General features: G+C 41.5%; 1 protein-coding gene across 5 annotated transcripts in view; it reads left to right on the top strand.

The window, feature by feature from the left end:
* LOC110521594 (phospholipid-transporting ATPase IF) overlaps positions 1-15,023 on the top strand; it is a 65,462-nt gene that overhangs the window by 28,911 nt on the left and 21,528 nt on the right. For all 5 annotated transcript variants that reach the window (XM_090231655.1, XM_090231656.1, XM_021599256.3 and 2 more), the window contains exons 8-18: positions 955-1,002; positions 1,114-1,178; positions 1,309-1,390; positions 1,521-1,671; positions 6,601-6,798; positions 6,900-7,058; positions 7,295-7,473; positions 7,749-7,817; positions 7,924-7,997; positions 8,198-8,301; positions 8,707-8,888. In XM_090231655.1, the coding sequence (XP_090087781.1) occupies positions 955-1,002; positions 1,114-1,178; positions 1,309-1,390; positions 1,521-1,671; positions 6,601-6,798; positions 6,900-7,058; positions 7,295-7,473; positions 7,749-7,817; positions 7,924-7,997; positions 8,198-8,301; positions 8,707-8,888 (1,311 nt within the window). The remainder of the gene's footprint in view (positions 1-954; positions 1,003-1,113; positions 1,179-1,308; positions 1,391-1,520; positions 1,672-6,600; positions 6,799-6,899; positions 7,059-7,294; positions 7,474-7,748; positions 7,818-7,923; positions 7,998-8,197; positions 8,302-8,706; positions 8,889-15,023) is intronic.

The following is a 15,023-nucleotide window of genomic DNA, read 5'->3' as shown; positions in this document are numbered from 1 at the left end:
GCCAAAAAACATATTTGAGAATCTCCGCGTCTGTGAAGGCCTTCTAGTTTCTTGCGAGTATCTAAGCAATCTCATATGTTGCCTCTGCCGTTCTCTCTGCAGCAGTGCTAGAGCTGTCCATCGTTTTTGTTTTCCTTAGAGTTGCACTATTTTGTTATTTCTGAGGTTGCTTTGTGGCGGATATGTTTTGTCAAAGTGGGCATGGTGTGACTGGAAATGTTGCTCTAAATTTGCTCGTTTAAAACAATTGACTGCCTTCTGGCAAATAAGACAAAACTAGTCCCAGCATGCAGTACAAAAAAATACTTGTCTGTCCATTTCTCTTGGAACTTTCTGTGTTCTTGAATCGACCGTATCCTTTTCTTAGGCACCGGAGCTACGTTAGCTAGCTGCATTACCCAGCCGCCATCTTCCTGATTTTCCTGGTTCTCCGGTGGTTGTTCGTTCATTGCTGTCATGTTGTTCTCCAGCTCGTACCACTCATTTTCATTGTCAATATATTTACGTTTATTTTTTACAATAAATCGATCCATGTCACCAGACTGCAAAATTAGCTAGTAGCAAACTGATATGTGTTGGTCGCTGTAGCTGAGCAGTTGCGTTCTATTTCGGCAAACGTTATATTTCGGCCTTTCTGTTCAACAGCTGCGCTATACTGCCATCTATCTGCCATCCAGGGAACAATAGATATATTCAGTTAAGTGATTCAGGACTGCATTAAATACATTGAATTTAAATTGTATGTATCATTGTTATGTATTATGAATGGAACAAAGGAAAATCACCGCAAGCGGGCCGTACAAAGAGGCCCACTGCCATAACTGAAAAGGACCACTTATTATTTTTACACATTTCTACTGGCTGGAATGGAGGTATTTTTAGGGATTGTGGGTGTTGCAGTTTCTCTGCTACTCTGTAACTCTTCCCACTCAGAAGAAATGCCTATACTTTCAGGTTTGTTGGGCGAATAACAGTAACCCAACAAGAAGAAGAGATTGTAAGGTGAGATTGCAATTCTAGTTGATTGGATTTTTATCTGGATTACATGGATTGAATAGCGCATTGTTTCCATTTGCTGGTGAAAGAAAAGTTATGTTGTATCTGCTTCATTAGACCCCTTGGACCTGAGAACCTGCTGCTTCGAGGAGCAAGATTGAAAAATACCAAAGAAATTTTTGGTAAGTGGCTTCTTGCTCTCACTGTTGTCGTCATATTGCTTTCTGTCCTCAGTTATCCTCTTTTGTCCCTAGTTGCCCAGTTGGTTGTTGTCTATGCATGGTTCACTAAAGTTCCACTCTTGATTTGCAGGTGTAGCAGTTTACACTGGGATGGAGTCCAAGATGGCCCTGAACTACAAGTGCAAATCCCAGAAGCGCTCTGCAGTGGAGAAGTGAGCATTAGGATATTCTGCACCTCTACAGCAACACTGAACACTTCTGAGTTTTTTCTTCTCCGATTTCAGGTTCAGCTTTACAGTAAGTATATCAGAGAGTGTGTGTCTTTTGGTGTTTTTCTCTCAGGTCCATGAACACCTTTCTGCTCATCTACCTGGGCATCCTGCTGTTTGAGGCCATCCTCAGCACCATCCTGAAGTATGCCTGGCAGGCTGAGAAGAAGTGGGACGAGCCCTTCTACAACCAGAAGACAGAGCAGGAGAGGAACAGCAGCCAGGTCAGTCACTGTCTGAAACACTTTATTCACACTGGTAAATCACTCTCTTTAACTGATGATCTTTGATTTCATAGGATTCTTGGATACGTATTCTTTATTTACAAATAGTTTGTTGTTTTTGTGGATAATGCAGTGAATGAGTGAAGGTGGGAAGATGTTTCCACTAGGGCGGTCACTGTCATGGATCTTTGTATGATGGTAATTGACCAGCCAAATGACTATGGTCACTGTCATAACCATTTGAATAGCTAACATAATCATTTAAGACACATTTTTTTCCTACGCTCCTGACTGCATGTGCTGCTGTAGAAATAAAATGAATAGAATGGGTGTCCCCATTCAAGTCATTGATGGCATAATGGCGGCCATTGCGCGGAGCAATGCAGGTAGAGGTCATTTGCTTATAAATCAACTTCTGTTAGGCTAAATCGGAGGACTGTTATATCAGGTTACATATCCATACCTTGATGAAATGAGGCTGTTCTGAGGGCGAAAGGGGAGATTTGAGCAGTGCACCAGAAAATGAGTTAGAGTTTCCCTGAACGTGTGTGTGTGTGTGTGTGATGCAAGTATTTGATACACTGCCGATTTTGCAGGTTTTTCTACTTAAAGTATGTAGAGGTCTGTAATTTTTTATCATAGGTACACTTCAACTGTGAGAGACGGAATCTAAAACAAAAATCCAGAAAATCACATTGTATGTAGCATTTTATTGCATGACATAAGTATTTGATACATCAGAAAAGCAGAACTTAATATTTGGTACAGAAACCTTTGTTTGCAATTATAGAGATCATACGTTTCCTGTAGTTCTTGACCAGGTTTGCACACACTGCAACAGGGATTTCCTCCATACATACCTTCTCCAGATCCTTCAGGTTTCGGGGCTGTCGCTGGGCAATACGGACTTTCAGCTCCCTCCAAAGATTTTCTATTGGGTTCAGGTCTGGAGACTGGCTAGGCCACTCCAGGACCTTGAGATGCTTCTTACGGAGCCACTCCTTAGTTGCCCTGGCTATGTGTTTCGGGTCGTTGTCATGCTGGAAGACCCAGCCACGACCCATCTTCAATGCTCTTACTGAGGGAAGGAGGTTGTTGGCCAAGATCTCGCGATACATGGCCCCATCCATCCTCCCCTCAATACGGTGCAGTCGTCCTGTCCCCTTTGCAGAAAAGCATCCCCAAAGAATGATGTTTCCACCTCAATGCTTCACGGTTGGGATGGTGTTCTTGGGGTTGTACTCATCCTTCTTCTTCCTCCAAACACGGCGAGTGGAGTTTAGACCAAAAAGCTCTATTTTTGTCTCATCAGACCACATGACCTTCTCCCATTCCTCCTCTGGATCATCCAGATGGTCATTGGCAAACTTCAGACGGGCCTGGACATGCGCCGGCTTGAGCAAGGGGACCTTGCGTGCGCTGCAGGATTTTAATCCATGACGTAGTGTGTTACTAATGGTTTTCTTTGAGACTGTGGTCCCAGCTCTCTTCAGGTCATTGCCCAGGTCCTGCCGTGGAGTTCTGGGCCGATCCCTCACCTTCCTCATGATCATTGATGCCCCACGAGGTGCGATCTTGCATGGAGCCCCAGACCGAGGGTGATTGACCATCATTTTTAACTTCTTCCATTTTCTAATAATTGCGCCAACAGTTGTTGCCTTCTCCAAGCTGCTTGCCTATTATCCTGTAGCCCATCCCAGCCTTGTGCAGGTCTACAATTTTATCCCTGATGTCCTTACACAGCTCCCTGGTCTTGGCCAGTGTGGAGAGAGAGGTTGGAGTCTGTATGATTGAGTGTGTGAACAGGTGTCTTTTATACAGGTAACGAGTTCAAACAGGTACAGTTAATACAGGTAATGAGTGGGGAACAGGAGGGCTTCTTAAAGAAAAACTAACAGGTCTGTGAGAGCTGGAATTCTTACTGGTTTGTAGGTGATCAAATACTTATGTCATGCAATAAAATGCAAATTAATTACTTAAAAATCATATGTGATTTTCTGGATTTTTGTTTTAGATTCTGTCTCCCACAGTTGAAGTGTACCTATGATAAAAATGACATGCTTTTTAAGTAGGAAAACCTGCAAAATCGGCAGTGTATCAAATACTTGTTCTCCCCAGTGTGTGTGTGTGTGTGTGTGTGTGTGTGTGTGTGTGTGTGTATATGTACAGTTGAAGTCGGAAGTTTACATACACCGTAGCCAAATACATTTAAACTCAGTTTTCACATTTCCTGACATTTAATCCTAGCAGAAATTCCCTGTTTTAGGTCAGTTAGGATCAGAATAGGAAATGTCAGAATAGTAGTAGAGAGAATGATTTCTTTCAGCTTTTATTTCTTTCTTCACATTCCCGTTGGGTCAGAAGTTTACAATACACTCAATTAGTATTTGGTAGCATTGCCTTGACATTGTTTAAATTGGGTCAAACGTTTCGTGTAGCCTTCCACAAGCTTCCCACAATAAGTTGGGTGAATTTTGGCCCATTCCTCCAATACCTTGAGCTAATTACTCCAAAACCTTGACTTTGTTGTCCTTAAGCCATTTTGCCACAACTTTGGAAGTATGCTTGGGGTCATTGTCCATTTGGAAGACCCATTTGCGACCAAGCTTTAACTTCCTGACTGATGTCTTGAGATGTTGCTTCAATATATCCACACAATTTTCTTTTCCTCATGATGCCATCTATTTTGTGAAGTGCACCAGTCCCTCCTGCAGCAAAGCACCCCCACAACATGATGCTGCCACCCCCGTGCTTCAAGGTTGGGATGGTGTTCTTCGGCTTGCAAGCCTCCCCCTTTTCCTCCAAACATAAAGATGGTCATTATGGCCAAACAGTTCTATTTTTGTTTCATCAGACCAGAGGACATTTCTCAGAAAAGTACGATCTTTGTCCCCATGTGCAGTTGCAAACTGTAGTCTGTCTTTTTATGGCGGTTTTGGAGCAGTGCCTTCTTCCTTACTGAGCGGCCTTTCAGGTTATGTCTATATAGGACTAGTTTTTACTGTGGATATAGATACTTTTGTACCTGTTTCCTCTAGCATCTTCACAAGGTCCTTTGCTGTTGTTCTGGGATTGATTTGCACTTTTTGCACCAAAGTACTTTCATCTCTAGGAGACAACATGCGTCTCCTTCCTGAGCGGTATGACGGCTGCGTGGTCGCATGGTGTTTATACTTGCGTACTATTGTTTGTACAGATGAATGTGGTACCTTCAGGTGTTTGGAAATTGCTCTCAAGGATGAACCAGACTTGCGGAGGCGTACAATTTTTTGCTTTCTTGATTTCCTCATGATGTCAAGCAAAGAGGCACTGAGTTTGAAGGTAGGCCTTGAAATACATCCACAGGTACACCTCCAATTGACTCAAATGATGTCAATTAGCCTATCGAGCTTCTAAAGCCATGACATAATTTTCTGGAATTTTCCAAGCTGTTTAAAGGCACAGTCAACTTAGTGTATGTAAACTTCTGACCCACTGGAATTGTGATACAGTGAATTATAAGTGAAATTATCTGTCTGTAAACAATTGTTGGAAAAATGACTTGTGTCATGCACAAAGTAGATGTCCTAACCGACTTGCCGAAACTATAGTTTGTTAACAAGAAATTTGTGGAGTGGTTGAAAAACTAGTTTATTGACTCCAACCTAAGTGTGTGTGTGTCTGCACTACCATTCCAAAGATTGGGGTCACTTAGAAATGTCCTTGTTTTTGAAAGAAAAGCACATTTCTTGGCCATTAAAATAACATCAAATTGATCAGACATACAGTGTAGACTTTGTTAATTTTGTAAATTACTATTGTAGCTGGAAACGACAGATTTATTTTTTTAATGGAATATCTACATAGGCGTACAGAGTCCCATTATCAGCAACCATCACTCCTGTGTTCCAATGGCACGTTGTGTTAGCTAATCCAAGTTTATACATTTAAAAGGCTAATTGATCATTAGAAAACCCTTTTGCAATTATGTTAGCACAGCTGTAAACTGTTCTGATTTAAAGAAACAATAAAACTAGCCTTCTTTAGACTAGTTGAATATCTGGATCATCAGCATTTGTGGGTTTGATTATAGGCTCAAAATGGTTAGAAACAAAGAACTTTCTTCTGAAACTCGTCGGTATATTCTTGTTCTGAGAAATTAAGGCGATTCCATGTGAGAAATTGCCAAGAAACTGAACAATGCTGTGTACTTCTCACTTCAAAGAAAAGCGCAAACTGGCTCTAACCAGAATAGGATGAGGAGTGGGATGCCCTGGTGCACAACTGAGCAAGAGGACAAGTACATTTGTGTCTAGTTTGAGAAGCAGACGCCTCACAAGTCCTCATCTGGCAGCTTCATGAAATAGTACCCGCAAAAACACCAGTCTCAACGTCAATAGTGAAGAGGCGACTCCGGGATGCTGGCCTTCTTGCTCAGTTGTGCACCGGGGGCTCCCACTCTTTCTATTCTGCTTAGGGCCAGTTTGCGCTGCTCTGTTTAAAAAAAAAAAAATTATCCCATATTTGCACAAAAACTCTCCCTGTTACAACTCCTGCTTGCAGACACACATGGGCTCTGGTATTTGCAATAATTTTCCTTACTCACTCACTTTTCTCATCAAACTTTCCTAATCACAAAAAACACACACTCAAACACTCCCGCACTGCCCCCACTTATACACCCACACATACCCACATACTGTGCCTTCTATGTCCTCTCTTTGAATTGTTTTTATTTCTGCCTTGTTGATTCCTGCCTCATTTTGGGCTTTGAGTACTTTTGTTTTCCATTTCTTTGTATTTGGGGATTTATTTTATTTTATGAATTGTCTTTTATCTGTTTATAAATAAAAAAATTGAATAGAAATGATTTTACATCAGTCTTAACTTCAATACACTATACTATTATTTCCCCGTTGTATTATTTTCCACCCACTTCCTTGTTGACAGATCCTGAAGTTCATCTCTGATTTCCTGGCGTTTCTGGTCCTGTACAACTTTATCATCCCCATCTCACTCTACGTCACTGTGGAGATGCAGAAATTCCTGGGCTCGTTTTTCATTGGCTGGGACTTGGACCTCTATCATGAGGAGAGCGACCAGATGGCTCAGGTCAACACGTCTGACCTCAACGAGGAGCTGGGACAGGTCTGGACATAAAGCACTTCACTACTGTTTATGGCGCCCCATGCTCAACGTCATCGCAGAGTTTGTGTGTTATGATCAGCCACTGTGTGTGTGTGTTCTAGGTGGAATACGTGTTTACGGATAAAACCGGCACCCTGACGGAGAATGAGATGCTGTTCCGTGAATGTTCAATCAATGGTATCAAATACCAGGAAATCAATGGAAAGCTTATACACGAGGGGATGATGGATGACTCGCCTGACGGATCTGTGCCTCCTCTAGTAAACACCATTAAAACCTTTCATTACGCCCAATTGACTTGCAATACGTTATTTATCCATGTGTTGTCTGTGCATTCATTAAATATACATGCTTAGGTCTGCATTTCCAGTCATGTGTTAAACAATTATTAATTGACTGTCCTCATGGATTTGGACCCTCGCACTGGTTTGATGACTCTATTTACTTTTCTCATATCTGTCTCTCTCTCGCTCTCCGTCTGTCTGCCACCTCTCAGAGTCGGGAGGAGTTGCTGTTCCTGAAGGCAGTATCGCTGTGCCACACAGTGCAGATCAGCTACGAGCAGCCAGGCGACGGCCCGGGGAACCCCTTCCCCCACGCTAATGGCTTCTCCTTCCAGATGGAGTACTATGCCTCCTCGCCAGATGAGAAAGCACTGGTGGAAGCCACTAAAAGGTACCCAGGAGGATAGCTGTCATGTTTCGCTGTTCAACCCATTTGTACTGTTGTTGGTAAATCAAATTCATATATATATATATATATATATATGACCAATGCTGGTCACACAGGTCTTTATGGACATACAAGCACTCAGACAAATGAACATTTATTGAGACAAATAGTTTGAGGTTCACCACATTCCAGATATGGTCATGGGTTATGTATGGGCGACAGTCTGCATGTTACAGTATTTATGGTCAGCAATGTCACATGGAACAATTGAATTGCAGGATGGGGGTAACCTTTATTGGTAGCCATGGAGAAGTTATGGAAATAAAAACATTTGGAAAGTCGGAAAAGTAAGTATAATTTTCTATGGTTAAAAAGACTGACATTTAATGTCCATGATGCACCTGTACTGTACATAGAAGGTGATGTCAAACCTATTATTCCTTTGTCCCACAGGTATAAACTACTCCATGTACTAGAGTTTGATGCAACCCGAAGGAGAATGAGTGTCATATTACAGACACCCTCAGGTACACTGATTTCTCTCCATATTAAACAAATGGCTCATTCATAAACATTGTATTAGGATTTCATTACATTATGTAACCCACCTTTGATTTGGTCCTGCTAAATTGTTCAGTTAATTTCCCTAACTGTTACTGCTACCCTGTATTTCATATCTGGCCCACACTCACTATGACAATGCAATATATTGTATCTATTGCTGTAGGGGGGAAAGTACTATTTACAAAGGGAGCTGAGTCCGCCGTTCTTCCCTTTACTAAAAGTGGAGAAATTGACAAAACAAGAGTACATGTAGATGAATTTGCCTTGGTGAGTATACCACGTCACATCATATTAGACAAGGCACTATTTCCAGCCCTTATGTACAGCAGATTTCTGCTACGCTGAATGCCATCTTTTATTGTCTGTGCTGAAGAGCACCAGTGCAGCTGGGTCGCCTCCTGTCTTTTTTTCCATGCGAGGGCTTTCGTGGCTGATTTTGGACTCTTAAAATAAAACATGTTTTTTAATTTTTTTTAATTTACAGCAGTGTAAATATTACTTGTGGTCCTTTCCCCCCAGAAAATCAATAAATCCTGCAACTTAACAGATAATTTATCCAGACATCAGGATCTACAGAGATTTGTTTTTGATTTGTGATTGGCTGGTGAGTGTTCATTTGATATAAAGCCAGTCCCTGTCAGCTACTCGTTTCTCTTTCTTCCCCTTCTTCAGAAGGGCTTGCGGACGTTGGTGGTGGCCTGCAGACACTTCAATGTGGAGGAGTATGAGGAGGTGGACCGGCGGCTTCACGAGGCCCGCGCGGCCCTGCAGCAGAGAGAGGAGAGGCTGGCCGAGGTCTTCAGCTTCATAGAAAAGGACCTGGAGCTGTTGGGAGCGACCGGGGTGGAAGACAAGTATGTCAACAACACTGTTTGGTGTCTGTCTGGTCAAGGGTTAGCTCATTATGAGCACCAAGCAATGATATCAGAAAGGTCTCTGAATACTTTCTGAAGGCACTGTATACACTGTACTTCATGTTTTTGATTTAACCAACCTGGAAGACCAATCAATTTCAACTTTTTTTCTGAAGTAACTTCATGTTTCTGATTTAACCAACCTGGAAGACCAATCAATTTCAACTTTTTTTCTGAAGTAACTTCATGTTTCCGAGCTAGTCAGATATTAGTTTAGAAAGACTTGAAATTGGCATGGGCGTTAACTAGCTGGCAAGCTAACAGCTAGCTGCTTTTCAAAAGTCTGGTTAATTTGAACCCCCCTCCAAATGTTTTTTTTTTGACCAAACCATTTCTCAATGTTTATCAACATTACTGTAGCTCGCAAATTAATTTGATCATGCTTTACGATACACCTGATTTTATGCTGTTTTAGTCCAGACAATGTTGCCTTGTCACCTACAGTAGAACCTTTTGTCCTACCAGATCCACGATAAGGTTCTAGCTAGTGTATCCCTCCGGTTTATCAGGTCCCAGGTTCCCGTGACTGTTATGATTATTTATTTACAAGTAAATTGCAATTCGCTTTTTGGTTTAGCCCCATCTGTACCTGATGGAGCAGATCTAGTCTCACGTGTGGAAGTAAGCTGTCTGGCAAGTAAGCCGTCACGCAAGACTCATTGTGATGGAAACTAGAGCACATCCAGAAGTTCTGACGGAATGGACACACATTTGATTGCCCCAGGATTGGTCCATTTACTTTGCCGTTATTATTTATGCTATGAAATCCTCCGAATTCATTGGGGCCGTTCCATCCCATAGCGAATAGCTGGAAAAACAATTTCAGCATTGTTCACATGGCCTGTGCGCCCACGGAGGAGGAGCTGCTTCTGCTGGTAGTCACTGAGGGGCAGAGTAGTAAGTAACTAAACAGCTTGTTTTGAACAATGTATTTTTGAAACAGGAAAATGTACACATTTACCCCACTTTTATGAGCAGTTAAAATAGAATCCATGAATTACAAATATACTGTATGTATGTATGTATGTATGTATGTATGTATGTATGTATGTATGTATGTATGTATGTACTGTATGTACTGTATGTACTGTATGTACTGTATGTATGTATGTATGTATGTATGTATGTATGTATGTATGTATGTATGTATGTATGTATGTATGTATGTATGTATGTATGTATGTATGTATGTATGTATGTATGTACGTACAGTATCAGTCAAAAGTTTGAACACCTACTCATTCAAGTGTTTTTCTTTTCTTTTTACTATATTGTAGAATAATACTGAAGACATCAATACATTCCTTGATGAATGTCCTTGAGTAGCTGGGCCCCTCAAGGACATTCAGAAACTTGTCCCAAAGCCACTCCTGCATTGTCTTGGCTGTGTGTTTAGGGTCGTTGTCCTGTTGGAAGGTGAACCTTCGCCGCAGTCTGTGGTCCTGGGCACTCTGGAGCAGGTTTTCATCAAGGATCTCTCTGCACTTTGCTCCGTTGATCTTTTCCTCGATCCTGACTACTCTCCCAGTCCCTGCTGCTGAAAAACATCCCTACAACATGATGGTGCCAGGTTACCTCCAGATGTGACACTTGGCATTCAGGCCAAAGAGTTCAATCTTGGTTTCATCAGAATCTTGTTTCTAATGATCTGAGAGTCTTTAGGTGCCTTTTGGAAAACTTCAAGCGGGCTGTCATGTGCCTTTTACTGAGGAGTGACTTTCGTCTGGCAACTCTACCCTAGAGGCCTGATTTGATGGAGTGCTGCAGAGATGGTTGTCCTTCTGGAAGGTTTTACCATCTCCACAGAGAACCTCTGGAGCTCTTTCAGGGTGATCATCGGGTTCTTAGTCACCTCCCTGACCAAGGCTCTTCTCCCCCAATTACTCAGTTTGGCTGGGTGGCCAGCTCTAGAAAGAGTCTTGGTGGTTCCAAACTTGTTCCATTTAAGAATGATGGGGGCCACTGTGTTCTTGGGGACCTTCTATACTGCAGAATTATTTTGGTACCCTTCCCCAGATCTGTGCCTCAACACAATCCTGTCTAGGAGCTCTACGGACAATTACTTCGACCTGGCTTGGTTTTTGCTCTGATATACACTGTCAACTGTGGGACCTTTATATAGACAGGTGTGCCTTTCCAAATAATGTCCAATCAATTGAATTTACCTCAGGTAGACTCCAAGTTGTAGAAACATCTCAAGGATGATCAATGGAAACAGGATGCACATGAGCTCAATTTCGAGTATCATAGCAAAGGGTCTGAATATCTTTAAAAATAAGATAATTCTGTTTTTATATTTAATAGATTTGCAAACATAAAAAAAACTGTTTTTGCTTTGTCATTATGAGGTGTTGTGTGAAGACACACCTGTTGCTGACACTTCGAGCACACAGCCATAGACAAACATTGGCAGTAGAATGGCCTTACTGAAGAGCTCAGTGACTTTCAATATGGCACCGTAATAGGATGAGACCTTTCCAACAAGTCAGTTCGTCAAATTTCTGCCTTGCTGGAGCTGACCGGGTCAACTAAGTGCTGTTATTGTGAAGTTGAAACGTCTAGGAACAACAACTGCTCAGCCGCAAAGTGGTAGGCCACACAATCTCACAGAACGAGACCGCTGAAGTGCATAGCGCATAAAAATCGTATGTCCTCGGTTGCAACACTCAGCAGCTTCATGAAATGTGTTTTAAAGTTGGGACCAACTCCATGTTAATGACCATGATTTTGGAATGAGATGTTCGAGGAGCAGGTGTCCACATACTTTTGGTCATGTAATGTACCTGCAGCACTCCAGGACCAGGATTGCCTACCTCTGTGTTAGGCCTATCGACACCCAAAAAAATGCTGGTGGGAATGGGCTTCCATAGTTTAATGTGGCTCAGTGCAACCAGCAGGCGGCAGCGACTGTTACAATTTTAGTATTTAACAGGCTGTTACTGCAATTTTAGCTGTTTCAAAAACATTGCTCTGGTATTACCATTTATACTGTAGGAGTGTTGAGCTCAATGAGACAATTCTGTTTGGAGCCTGAACGATATATCGGTTCACCAACATTATCTGCTGATAATGGCTATTTACTGCCAAATCTGTATCAGCCAATAATTCCACCGATATTCAATAAATAGTATGGAGGAAAAAAAGCAATCTCATGCTTATCTGAATGAACACTTCTCATGATATCATTCATTTCACAATGTAAGAAATCAACATTTGAAGCATATTTCTTGGACTATTAGATACAGTGAGATCCAAAGGTATCGGATCAGTGACACAAACAGCAAATATATCCAACTAATGTGTACAAGCTTGATGTAGTCATTGCGTGCAATGAATATGGGACCAAATACTTCGCTTTTTACTACTTTAATACACAAGTGAATTTGTCCCAATACTGTTGATCCCTTGACGGACACACACACACACACACACACACACACTATGTACAAAAAATGCTGTAATTTCTAAACTGTTCACCTGATATGGATGACAATACCTTACAATTAAAGCTGACATCCTGCACTTTAACCTCCATAGTCATTGTAGAATTCCAAATCCAAAGTGCTGGATTACAGAGGCTAAAACTAAATTCACTGTCTCGATACTTTTGGAGCTCACTGTATATCGGTTTCGGTACATTTTGTCCCCCCATGAATCCGCATCGGACCCCAAAAAAACATTGGTCTGGCTCTTTCTGTTTGCACTGCTCTGCTCGGAGGGGGGCAACTGTCAGGTGAGTGTGATGCGCGACCTCTGGACGTGCTAATTTAGCAGCTTTACACAGCAGTATTGTCTCTCAAGAATTGATCTCTCTAAAATGTCCCTTTGCTATCGTCAATGTGAAAATGGTCTTGAGGCTCAGCCATTGTTAAGATGGCACTAGTGGCAGATCGCTTCCTCCTCTGTTCCTTGTCAACAGGTTTTTTAAAACCTTGACAGCACATTGTGACTCACTAGCACCGTGCAGCAGCCTCCCTGTGTAGGGGGTCGAGGGCTCAGCCCTCCTGGGTCTAATGCACTTAGCCAATTAAAACATTCTACATGCAGCCCTGCCTAGTGTGCTGCTGCTGAGCACAAAGGCATTGCAAGCATGCTGCTGGAAGGGAGAGGGTGTCAACATTTAGGGATATAGGCTCTTTAAAATTATGTTAGAGGGGCTTCAAGGCAAGCCTTTACAAAGGCTCAGGATCCAACATTGTAGCTCGTTTTTTGCGATTGTGTTGAGGGGGCCGTCGCAATGAAATGTAATGGGACGTATCCATGCTCCATTAGAACAATTATGTAACAAGGGCTCACTTGCCATTAGCTGCCTCTGGGTTAGATTTGCATGCATCTTAAAATGACGTTCCACATCTACGCTGATTACTACATGTATTATATAGAATGAGTCAGACTTGTCTGGTGTAGCTCCATGTCATTCACACATACTGAACAGAGTGGCCGTGGAGATACTAAAGCAGAGGCAGTCTGGATTTGATCATTGGTCAGTGAGTGGCAGTCCAGGAGAGACTTTCTGTTGGCATTTGTGTGTGCGCGCTTGCTCTGCAGTGAGATGCAGACAGCCCACACCATCATATTCTCTCTCCCTCCCTCCTCCAGTAGTAATGGTACTTAGAGGATGCTGCTCTGTTCACCCCCAAAAGTCTTCAAAGGAACAAGCCTCTATATGATTAATCTTAAGCACCCACTCTTTAAGCTCTTAATCAATCTGGCTTTTACCACTTAACTTTAACATTTCTATCTCTGTATTCAAATTAGTGTTTCTAGTGTACAACAAGCTTAGGGTGACTGTAAAATGAAGTCTTGTTAGTTAGTTGATTGACTAATGGCCTGGTCTGACTATGACATCTCATTGATGCCCTCGTTACCTCTGTTGATTCTGATATCATATCAACATCCATAGCAAATGAAATGGTAAATGAAACTGAATTAAGTGATGAGTCATGATGAGCCACACCCTACATGTTTACTTCAGGAGGGGGATCTCAACACACTCCTATGGAATATGGATGTGTGCCAATTAGCTGCAGCAGCATTAAAGGGTCAATCTGCAGATGCTACTGTACATCAATTTTTGAACTTATAAATTACTGAAATAATGTCAAACTTAAATAAAAATGGCAAGTATCAAATAGTCGTCTGTCCCTTGTTTAACAGCTGGGCATCGGCATACATTTCAGCAAATAACCTCCTGTTTCATATAAACGTCTGGTCTAAATTAATTGGTTAGGAGTGAACTTCATCTAGACGAAGAGCAATGGATTTTTTTATTATAATGTTTATACTGGTCACAATTAAGTTTGGTAGCAAAAGCTGTGTGGATGAAGGAAATAGACACTTGGCTCAATAGAAGCCTCTAAGCGCAGGTTGTGATTGAAGCAAATAAACGCCCAGGCTATTAATTGAAGTTCTACGGTATACCCATTGTAGTGCTGAGCGACTAGTGCTTTTTGAGGTCGGTTCAGTTTCGGTTAGATTATAAAAAATAAAAAAAGAATCAGATTTCGTTTTTTTATTTTTTTTAAAGTCTACATTAAATGCGTTATGAAATAATCACAACATTATTCCAAAGCCCGAAATAGGAAACATTCAATTGCCAAAACATTGAAAATATTCCATTGTCTCAGGTCCACATTGGGTAGATATCAATAGGAAATTGCAATGAAATAATAAAATATTAGATAGAGGAGGAAGGGAAGCGCTACTAAGGTACACAATAGTACATCTTGGTAGATAGAAGGTGCTCTTTGGTAAAAGGGGTAAAATGGTCATCAAAAAGAAAGGAGGACCAAGGCACTCTGCATATAATTAATTAAAATGCCTTTATTAGTATGGCATGTTCAATAGAAACAGTTTTTAAAAACCAACGCGTTTCGGCTGCATGGCCTTCGTCAGGGAGTACAACAAACAAAAAAAAAAAAAAAAATTGTTTCTATTGAACATGCCATACTAATAAAGGCATTTTAATCAATTATATGAAGAGTGCCTTGGTATGCTGCAGAGCTGTCTGATGAAATCCATTTACTAGTTCTTCAAAGTAGATAAGTCATACTTTCACAAACTGTCTCTATCCCT

The sequence above is a fragment of the Oncorhynchus mykiss genome, chromosome 4 (genome assembly GCF_057628025.1).
Source record: "Oncorhynchus mykiss isolate SJ-2025 chromosome 4, ASM5762802v1, whole genome shotgun sequence".
Classification (NCBI taxonomy): domain Eukaryota; kingdom Metazoa; phylum Chordata; class Actinopteri; order Salmoniformes; family Salmonidae; genus Oncorhynchus; species Oncorhynchus mykiss.
This window is presented reverse-complemented; position numbering and strand designations above follow the sequence as displayed.